Below are 11,672 nucleotides of genomic sequence, written 5' to 3' on the forward strand. Positions count from 1 at the left end.
GTTAAATGTGGATTGTATGAATTGTCTGGGTCACTATTTGAAATGTGCAAATATTGTAAATAGGTGGATATAAATACATAGTAGCAGTCCTAAGGTCAGGATATTCCAAATATATATTTACTGTAGTACTAAATAATGAACACTATTTAATACAGACTATTGAGTACATATTGCTATACTCAACATACTGATGCATTGCATCTATAGTTGCATTAACTATTTACTATATAACAAAACGTATATTTTATAAGCTACCAATACCATTCACAACTCCAGTACGAGTCTTTTTTCAACCTAAATAATAACAGTACAAGTAATATAACACTCATTACTTTTTTACATAAATATTCACAGCTATTTGTACAAATTATATATCTGGCTTATATATTGTATATAATCTATACACCTTCTGAATGGCATTTCCTCAATTGCTTATTGTGTCCAATTCCTTTTTTGAATAGCTGTCTGGGATGTGAAGTTCTCCTCTGGGGATCAATAAATGTTGTTTTATTCTGACTCTTTGAATGAAACACAAGGGTCCTGCTGACACTTAAGCTGTGAGCAGCAATTGAGGCCAAACTAAACTAACAACCGAAAACAGTGGTTTTCAGCCCGGGAAAGCCCTGCAAGGACTCACAAGATAAGAATCGAAACACATGAAAACATGCTGTCAAAGAGTTGTGCAATCTTTTCACACTTTAATCTGTTCTTTGATTTGTTCTTCCTCTGGACTCAATAAATCAGCATTATACAAGATTACAGAGCACTTGAAGATAAGAGAAAGATCTCTTCTTTTTTTTAACTGGTGCACAAATTCAACTAGTGACCATGGAGTCGCAAAGCTTTGATTGAAGGGGTCACTAGCATAAACGTTTTTTTGAAGATTATTTTTTGGCATTTTATCCTTTATTATTGCGGTTTGGGAAATGAGAGGAGGCAAATGAGACACAGTAATGGTCCGGCCAGCTGGGAATCTAACCTGGGACTCACTGCTGACCTATACACTTAGCAATTGGGTCACCTACTAAAAACTTTACAAAAGACCTGAATGTGAATAAACCTTCTATCTAGCCTACAAAACCTACAGAAAATGGCTCCAAAAAAAATCACTGCCATTCTGTGAAAAGCTGAAATTTTTGGGAGGTCTGATTTAGAACTTGACCAAATCAGAAGAAAAAACCTCTTTCAACAAAATGACCTTCTTATGTGTTGAGGCCTTGCACTGTAGGTGCATGCAGAGAGTGCATGAGCAGAACGAAAAGACAAAGATGAGGCTGAAGCTTCTCTTCTGGTCACTGAACTACAGGTTACCGAGTCTAATAATCTCTGGTTGATCAAAAATAAAAAACTGAAACAGATCAATACTATTACTGTACATATATTAAATATAAAATAATGGAGAGAGAAAGCTGAAGGTTTAATAGTTGCACAATCAGACAGTTAGAATTTTGTTAATGGAGTAGTTGGAGGACAGGGAGGAGAGGGGAAGGGAGGGAGGAAAAAAAAACGTGGCATAGAAAAATACAGAAAATGGAAAAATATCATTGAAGTGAAGAGGATTATTATCTGCAGCTCCCACAATGATTTACAGTAGTCTGGCCAAAAAGGCTCCCATTTTGAAATTACAAAGGAACAATGCCCTATACTATCTTTCCATTGGTGTTGCAGGATCCACCTTCGAAGAAAGAAATGACTGAAGTAATAATGATGCAATATTCTTATTGGAAATCTACTTATACATGTGACATGAAACTGTCTGTAAATGAAACCGTTTTGTTGCAGTCATGCGTATCGGAAGCAGCTCACATCACAAACTACACAAAATTCACTTCATCGACAATTCTGGCAAGTTTAAACTTGTCACCTTGTTGCATGAAACTGAAGTATATGTAAAGCAAGCAAAAATTGGTGTTTATAACTTCACAGTGAAGTAGTCAATGTGAACAATCATGTTGTCACCGGCTCACTAAATGAGCAGGCCTGTTTGAAGTGAGATGCCTCAATGGGCTGATACTAGTTAATCTTGATTTAGCTGTCATTCCCCCAAATGAGCTGCTAAATCAATTTTGGCACAGGGCTGTCAGTCTACTGTGTCACTGGAAGGTTTGCAGGGGAATAAAACAGAACAAGGTGAGATGAAGCATGGAACTTCATGACCCAGTTTGTCATGTTGTAAGTACTCACCATATGCGGGCCAAAACAAGGTTAAAATGTATATAAATGCATTACATATTGAAGGACCGATTATCTAAGGAAACCATATTATCTCTAGAGTCCTTAAAAGCACAGGCAATCGCAATGATGAAATGCAATAGACAGGGTAACTAATTTTCATCCAGGCAGTGATGAAACTCTGTGTAAAGAAAATGAAAAAGCGCCTCATAAAATAAAACCACTCATGTTATATTTTAAGAGCCATCAAACTTAGAATCCATTTTATAAACTTACAGAAACACACAGACAGAAATAGAATACAATTCTGGAGCTAGATTTTCTTTTTTTCACCTCTAATCTCATTCAGTCTGGGTCCAAATTCTAATTTAACACCAAAAGCATTCATTTAACTTTGTAGATTTGATTAAATTTTCTATAGAAGGTCATCTGAAGTTATTGCTTCATTCCAAATGAGTACAAGCCCAGTGGCTAAAAGATAAAATGCTATTCAAATAAAGTTTTGAAAAGCTGGCAAAGCGTTGATGGATCTTAGGTTCATTAGGATATACTTAAAAAAAAAAAATTGATAGATAGCTTCTCAGTACAAAGTCTGTAGGTTAAAGGACCAGAGTGTAGGATTTAGTGATACCTAATACTTAAGTGGCCACGAAACTCGAGAGACAAGTCCCTCAGCAGAGACACTGGGAGTTTTCATGTTGCACTGCCATGTTTCTACAATGTACATACGAAGGGTTCATTCTCAGGTAACGACTAACAGTGATGAAAACATAATTATGAATATTATATTACAGTTTTGCCAACTGATCTCCTGAAATCGTAGTCTGGTGTTACCAGTCACTGATAACACTGTGTGAATATGTGGGTCTGAACAGACTCCACTGGAGATCGTTTCCAGTCGTTGCATCCTAATGAGCTACACTATTGGAGCAGCCTTTAACCAATTGGCATTGACCACTATACACCATATGTTGTCCACAGAAACTTTTCCACTGTCTGCACTGTTGGAACTACTTCCACGTCATTGCATTAAGACTATTGGTCCCTGATTAGTCCGCACCATAGACTGTCTATAAAAGTGGACGTAGTTTCCAGGTCTGTAAAATGAGGCAGATGCGACAGTGTCTTAAGCTGCAATACCACAGAGTGCTGCAGGAGGTGGGCTTAAAAGAAAAAACTCCGGCTCCATAGAATACAAAGTCAATATATTTTTTCCTCAAGTTACTTTGGTGTTGTTAGCTAATGTCGCTCCTTCTTATTCATTTTGTGGTGGTCCATATGAGAATAATCCAGGCAATAATGAGAAAATAAGCCTTAAAAAGCGGTGTTTTGGGGACGTGTCTGTTGATTGACAGGTGCAGTCGGGTTACTCCTCCCCAGCGTGTCCAAATGTGGTCACTTGTGTCTCCAAACCGCTCCGAACTAGCAACATGGCGACGGCCAAAATCCGAACTTGAGGCCTCGTAACCACTGTTCTCAAATATTAATGCAAACAAGTTTTTCAGGCTATAATCACAGCAAAGACTGAAGCTGTGACAAATAGACAGGTGACCTAAAACCTACACACTGGACCTTTAATTGTAATGTGAAAGATGAACCAATAGAGCTTTTTTTTCTTCTCTAGATGCAAAATCAACCTTTAGATTCCTCCATGTTTTCTCACTAGGGAAAAAAAGAAGAAAGGTTTGAGGTGTCGTGGTATATTAACTGATCAACGCAGCCTAACATTAACTGATGTTACCAAACTGCTCTGAAACTGAAATGCGTAGAGAAGCAGAGGATCAACTGGGGGGAAATAACCATTAACTCGCTTAAAGAGGTTGAAACAAAGCAGATGGTGAGCACCTCTGGGAAAGAGGAATGTGGTGCTGCTTCGACCACAAAACAGCTGCAGACTGGATCAGCTCGCTCACTCAAGGAACCATGAAAGAGTCTGTCAACTGCTACTGATATCCGCAATCCTCTCCACAGATTGCTGTGTGACTGGGTCTCCACTGTATACACTTAACTTTGAATGAGATAAACACCGAAAGCTTTTACCTTACAAGCTGTCACCTAATTGCAGCTTTTACTACAAGTGACTTTTCCCAAGCAAGTGAGCACGCACACACACATATGTATATATATATATATATATATATATATATATATATATATAAAACACACAAACACACACACACACAGAGAAATGAGTCATAGTAGCAAAAGAAATATTAATAAAAGCAACCATTAACAACTTCCACCTATGAATCTGACTTTATAAGGGTGTCTGAAATATCCTTTTTATACCAAAAATGTGTTGTATGTTCTTCAGCAAGAGTCCCCTGATATGTCTTGGTTCATTGCATTAGATTGGAGTAGATAGCCTTACCATATATTATTCAACACAGTGGTTGATAATTTACATGCTTTTACCAGCAATGTTATCATGTACAAAACCCAAAAATGATTCATGAGGAATAGGGCTTGAAATAGTTGCTCAAGGCGATCTGTAATCAACTATTAACTATCTATGGTGGTAATCACACCCTAAGCACTAAATACAGCGTGCTTTATTTTTTTGTTCACAGTTGAAAGCATATATCGCACCGATTAACTTGCCAAACGACGAGAGAAATGCCATGTGAGAGTAGCGTAGTAACAGCACAGGTCAGGATCAAATGGAGGTATCAGTGTTTTGTTTTTCTTTCCGAGACCTTTAGAAATCGCAGGTAGATTATTTACAATGTGCAGATGCATAAACAACACTTCAGTGGGTCAGCTTCTATAGGTCTAATGTGGAACTTAGAAACAAGAACGTGAACTGAGGGTAAGGGAAAATGTCAGAATGAGTGGGACGCGTGTGATCTTGCATGAAAATCCTTTTCCTCCTCTAAATAGATAGTTTTGTACTCCTCTCTGCACTCTTTACTACAGAAACTAGCCATTCAGTGAAAGTGAGATGTTCTGTCCAGCCAGCAGTAAATGGTAATGTTAGTACAAGGAGCCAGTGAAATGCTTTTCAGTGAGCATTAAAGGCTAGAGCACTCTGAGCTTCTTATTTCTAGGTCACTGCCTCTCTATTGTTCTACTCATGTGCGCCACAGAATCAAACAAATAAAATTGAAAAGTATACTTTTTCTTTCCATTGCACAAGAGCCACACTTTTTGCAATGTTTGGGTTGAGAGAGGAAATCCCTTTCAGGACCTTCTGCTGAGCTAGAGATGTAATCAGGAAGGACAGACTCTAGTGTAATCTCTGCTGTAGGAGATGTGTGTTAACTTTGTGAACACATCTGCTTTGCAAATGAATAATGTAATCATCCAACATAGACTGTGATCATATATTATCTTTTCTCCAAATGCATGTCACGGCAGCTCCCACTTCTCAGCTGAACTACCGCTAAAATGTTGTTGAGCTGCAGCTCCTGGTCCCTGTGTTACCGTTACATAAGGTTGGAGTAAAATATTCATCAAGCTGCTCTGGACCACATCTGTATGCAGCTGAGTACTGAGGAAACACTTTTCTGTAAACCTGCTAACTACACCAGGGTGGCTGGTGCTGCTGCTGGCTTTAAAATCAAGCAAGTGTGCTCGATTGCTTTTATTTAGGGTTGTGTGTTGTGTTCATACACACAAGGTGTGTGTGTGTGTGTGTGTGTGTGTGTGTGTGTGTGTGTGTGTGTGTGTGTGTGTGTGTGTGTGTGTGTGTGTGTGTGTGTGTGTGTGTGTGTGTGTGTGTGTGTGTGTGTGTGTGTGTGTGTGTACAAGTATGTACTCAAGTGTATGTCTACATGTCTAAGAATCAGCTCGTCTTCATCAGCATGCTGAGCTGGTACTCGTGTGCATGCATTGCCTCCATTTAAAGCAAACATTTATGTCTGGCCACAGTGCTGGTAGATGCGGTTGTCCTTCCTCCCACTGCATGCTAGATCATGCTGCAAATGATGTCTCACTGGCGCAGAGTACATTATGAGACGGCTGTAAAGTTAAAACCTTCCGGGGCCACAAGCCGGTCCATCAGGGCCGGGGTAACCAGCTGGCACCTGGATGACCTGTGGATCCCTGGGAAGTCGTAACTCGAGGCCCCGCCTAAATGACCACACACCACTCTCCATTATAGGTTTACCGTTTAATCTATGTTACCGACCAGACTACTTTACATCACGTCGACAAGCTCACTCTCTTTTTTTGATTGTTGTAATGACCGCTATTCAATTAGGGTGGATGCTGATTGATTGGCCACAGCCGTGGAAAGAGTTTGATTTTCAATATTGCGACCCGAAGCTCAAACGACACTGACTGAAGATGAACTGGCGAAATACCACCATGTTGATCTATTCAATCAGCGGTCAAACTGGATCTGCTTTCTAAACTTCCAGCTGTCTAAAACTGTACAAAAGCAGGAGAGGGGAATGCCAATATATACGTTGAGGATAAAGAGAAAAGAAATCAGAGAAATCCAGATCAAATATGCAAGGACAACGCTTACGTGCATTAATTAAGATGGAGCGAATGCTGTGCTAATGACGAAGGACTTGAGGCTTCCTTCCGAGTGGGCTCAAGGTTGCGCTGCAGGAGAGGCTCATTACTGTGGCCCACACTGACTCTTACCTGTGCGAGTGCACATATAAGCATTTATTATGAGTAGCAGACAGAGAGAAATATAGAGTTCATTCATAGGGCTTTGTATGCCCGAATACATTTTCTACGAGTATATATGAAACACGCCCATGCATAGATCCATTACCACGCTGACAGAATAAAAGACTCAAAAGTGCATACATTAAAATATATAAAAGATGTACAAAACCTTGTTTTAGTGGGCGAGTTCTGTCACACTGGATTTTCTCTGATTAACGCCGTGAGCTGTGACAAGTATACATCCCGTGTGGTTTGTAACACTGTACAATCAGGGAGCTTATCAAATAATACATAGACTGCAGGCTGGTCCTGTGGAGTATTAGACTAACTAATGTATAAAGATGCATAAAAAAAACAGTCTCGTATTCATCTCACCAAAATCTTTAATTGCACCCAAATCAGTTTTCCCAAATCCACTCGTTGATTCAGACTTTATATTGAGGTTATTTAACAAAGTGAGTCCTACTTTTGGTTTTCCACTCACATTATTTTTTTTTTTTTTTAAATAAATACAACATCAATACATTTCACCTAGAATCATAACTCATGCTGTAGTATTCATGGCTTCTGTCCAATTACACTGGAGTTCTGTACACCTACAAACAAGATATCCAGTGCTAAATTTGTAAATCAGGAGGTCCAAGAATACAGAGAGGGAGCTGTTATTGTGGGACAGGGCGAGAGAAAATGTTATGGAATGCATGCTTGGAGCACATTGGACAAAACCAATAAGTAATAACTGTCGTCACAAACAAAGCATCATCTACTCATAATTATCACTTAAAATCAGCATGGGGAAGCACGTTGAAACAGCTGTTTTTAGGGCTTACGGCTCTCTCTGTGCTCCTTCACTTCCCTGTCATTTCCTTTCTTGTCTGTGGATCGCCACAATGGGAGGAAAAAAAAAAGAATTACGGCTGAAAGTTATATTTGCCATCACAAAAAGCAAGCAGGCCGAGACACTGAACTACGTCACGTGTTCCGTCTGTGTATCGATCTCCTCCGCTCCGTTTCAGTACCATCACAGTGCAGCACCAGCACACAGCAACGGCCCTGTCCATGGTTCTGAAACAACTCCTAAGCAAGGCTTACATGCATCGCAGCTAATAATTCTGTTGTTCTTGACATTTTTCTATAGATACAGAAAGCTTAAATCGAAGGGGGGGGGGGGAGGACATCTCACATGATAATCGAGTCCAGACTAGACAATCCATGTACATATCATGTTGCTGTGCTGCTATTATTGCTGCCTTATTGATCCGCTGAAATTACTTGGGCTAGCTAAGGGTCCAACTAACACATTGATTTGAGGGAATTCACCAAATGTATTTGTCTTTTTGACATTTTACCAGTTTCCTCCTTGTTGCTGAGGTTTAAATCATTCAAGGCAGGCAAGGAAATGCCATTTTCGCACAATGTTTTTTTTTAAAGAAATAGCATGTGACTCCTGCTCCTTTGCTTCCTATTTCCATCCAGACTCTGTGTAGAGACAGTGCATTTAAATAATGTCCAGCAGTATGCTTCAAGTTGAATCTGCAGCCCCTCTACTGACAACTGTCAACACTGATGGCCTCTAAAAAGGATGTAATTATATTTGAAGTGATGCAGTCAGTAATGTGAGTGTCCTGTGTTATGAGTATAAACACAAGGCCTGTTGAAGTGTCCTTAAGCAAGACACTGAATCAGCTGCAGGGATGTTGTTCTGTGACTGAGCAGACCTCTGACATTGCAGTACTTTTAAACAAGACTGGAGGAAGTGCTGTTTGGATTGGACATGTACTTTTGTGCATGATCAATGTGATGTTAAACTTTAGAGTCAGGATTGTCACAGAGCATTTGAAATACTATTTGAAGCCGTTTTGTAAATCTGAGTGTTGACCAAGGAGTCACTTGTTTTAATTAACACAGAAATGAAATAAGCTACTACCTCGCCAGTACCAATTATAGAGATAAAGCCATTTCAAACACATGATAGTACTTACATTTTATTTTTTTTAAAGATTCTATCTAAAGTAAAAACAAAAAGGTGTATTACTTTGCTGTGAGCCGAGCGGTGAATAGCAATCACACCTTCAGTAAAGAAGAAAGAACTATTACGCCTGCCATGTCTGACTGGCCGCAACCTAAAATACTGTACGTGTTAAATAATCAATAAAAAGTCCCAATGTCCATGAAGAGAACATATTGTTTTCCATAGTGTAAGCAGATGAAACACCACACTGACAGAGAGAAAGGCTATGTGGTAAAAATGAAAGAAATCAAGTGTGTATTGTAATAGGCAAAACCTCTCACTGCTTAGCAACCAACTCCTCCGGGGCAACAGTAAGAATGATGAGATTTACCAAGGGATCTCCTCTCTAAAGTGTCCATTGTGTGGCAGCAGATATCTAACGCATATTGTTCTCTCACACTGCTCAGCAGCTCGTGCTGTTTTTCAGCCAGCGTTATTAATTATTCAAGCAAATACTGTATATAAGACAATCAATACACCAAAAAATATCACAGTTTTCCATTTCATGCAGACTTTCAGTATTCAACATCAAGCGCAGCTCCAGTTCTCGTCTCTGCATTTGATTCATACCAACAAGTGAACAATCAAGCCAAATTTAAAAAAAAAAAAACAGTGCTGATATCTTACCTTGAACAGGCGTAGTATGTTGGCCACCATGATGGACACAGAACTTGAGGAGGCTCCGATGACGCCCACCACCCTCTCAGGTTTGGTGATGATGGGCACGCCCCCGCTGAGACATTTGACATCTGTGCCGTCCTTCTCAATCAGAGCTTGCACGAAGGTGAGCGACTGCTCCAAGGCGTGAGTGTCCCTGGAACAGGTGTCCAGGATTCGTGCTCCCAGTGTGATGTTAGGCAGTAGATTATTGTCATTATTGATGCGGTCAAGGGCAAAGAGCATTGCCTCCAGTCTATGTATACCCTTCTCCTTTTTCAGCTCCCCACATGGCTTGCCATCGTGGCCCCTAGCATGTACTGGGAAGAGCCCACCTAAGGAGATATCTCCGTCGATGCGGATGGAGTTCAAATGTGTGTGTCCTGGCCCTTTGGGTTTGGCAGCCTGAGTGGCCTTGAGGGAGCTGTGGAGAAGCAGCAGCAGCAGCAGCAGCGGCAGAATCAGGTTGTTTCTTTGACAGCCGGTCCGATCCGGTCTACACGCTGGGTGCTGAAACATGACCACAGTCCAAGCACACATCCACACTGTACAACCAAAGCCAGCAATCAGAAAACAACAATGGCCAGGTATTCTTTTATGATGGCCAGAGGGTTAATTGCAGTACCTCTTGAAGCAGTTGGCACAGAACAGGCTTCCTCTCATGTCTCTTCTCTCTCCCAGGCATTCAATTAATGGAGAATATGAGCTTGGCTCTTTCACAGGATGTAATCCTGTTCTCTTCTCTTCTTTCACTCCCTCACTCCATCCTCTGACCACTGTGATGGGCAGCGGTTCTCGTGTCTGCTGGTATTCACTTGCCTACGGAGATCCTTCACTTGGGGCATTAGTAAGAACAAAGGTGAGCGATAAGCTTTTTTTTCCTCGTTTCCTCCACCCTCTCTCCGTCTCTCTTTCCTTTCCACCTCAATCAGAAGTTTTTAATCTCCCCTTTTCCCCTGGGCAGGGATTTGGTATATGTCAGAGCCCTCAGGCCTGCTTAGGTCCACAGGCTTCAGAGTGAATTCCTGAAAGATGAAAAAGAGAAGAGAAGTGAGACAGTGCACAGAGAAAACAGGAAAGAGGCAGGAGGATTTGTATTGGTATGAGTTTTTCAATACCTCTTTTTTTTGCTTAACTTTTCTGTTTCTGCTCCCAAACTAATTTATTTCTCTGATACAGTCTGCCTACATCTGCCATTTTGAATTCAAAAGGTTGCCATAGGCTCCCAAGGTTGACAGGGCTAAGAGTCAGATCCCACATGCTTCATTTTCACCCATCAACCTTGTCAGCAGGCACAATCAGCCACTTTCACAATGCTGTGACATTGCCCATGTTCTCTGTCAATTTGGTTAAAATCAAAAATGTAAAAGTACTGACTGTTTATGGTTGATAAACACAAGATTGCTACCGGCATTGGCACTTAGACTGCGATTCCGTCTCAGTACTTTGCAGAGAAATTATAATTTACTCGACAACGTATCACTGTTGTTGCCACATTACAGACTTCTTGAAATCCTGTTAAATGATTAGAAACATTAAGGGAAGTTAATAAGGACTGAATAAGCTGTTGACAAAAGTGCTCCTTGTGCTGAATGGACCGCTCCAGCAATACCTTGGTATCTCCACAACAGGCACGATCAATTACATATATTAGATAGGAATTTATATGTGGCCTGTTGCAATTCACGTGTGAGTGTTGAAGTAGGAAGAGAATGTAGGTTTAAATAAAAATTGTGTTTTTAAAATTCTGTATTATGTTGTGTGGGATGTTGTACAAAGCATATTGAGTTTACCCGTGTATGAATTGTGCTCTACAATTAAAATGGAAATCAACTGACTTATGTAGGGCTGTGCCTTGCAGGGTTGAAACGACATGCAACAAACAACTGGAATTAAGACCTGAGAAATTAGTCTGCAACTGTATGAGGGTGGATCAATAAGTCCAGAGACTGCTCCTGTTGCGCGGGAACGGTGCGCGCAGGCAGCACAGAGAGGCTATAACTTTGGGAGTAAGTACCTCAGGTGTCGTCGCTTGAAGAAAATCAGCCCCCGAGTTACACAAGCTTTTGTGAGCAGTGATCTGGATGCATCTGCAATGTTTTACACACCTGAGGAGAGAAGTAGCCGGAGCCAAATGCGGTGAGTAGGGGTGGTTGGGGCCGACGACAGTGTTGTTGAGACCGAGAAGCTTGTGCATTTTTAACGCCCT

At 40.6% G+C, this 11,672-nt stretch overlaps 1 protein-coding gene across 1 annotated transcript in view; it reads right to left on the reverse strand.

The window, feature by feature from the left end:
• LOC138616672 (metabotropic glutamate receptor 4-like) overlaps positions 1–10,481 on the reverse strand; it is a 127,764-nt gene extending 117,283 nt beyond the window's left edge. Inside the window, exon 1 of the mRNA XM_069691153.1 lies at positions 9,434–10,481. Coding sequence (XP_069547254.1) covers positions 9,434–10,003 — 570 coding nt within the window. The 5' untranslated portion in view covers positions 10,004–10,481. The remainder of the gene's footprint in view (positions 1–9,433) is intronic.
• Positions 10,482–11,672: the final 1,191 nt, after the last annotated feature.

This window comes from Brachyistius frenatus, unplaced genomic scaffold (assembly GCF_029030835.1).
Source record: "Brachyistius frenatus isolate BFR_SWC_R1_liver_20210118 unplaced genomic scaffold, ASM2903083v1 Contig_10, whole genome shotgun sequence".
Taxonomy (NCBI): domain Eukaryota; kingdom Metazoa; phylum Chordata; class Actinopteri; family Embiotocidae; genus Brachyistius; species Brachyistius frenatus.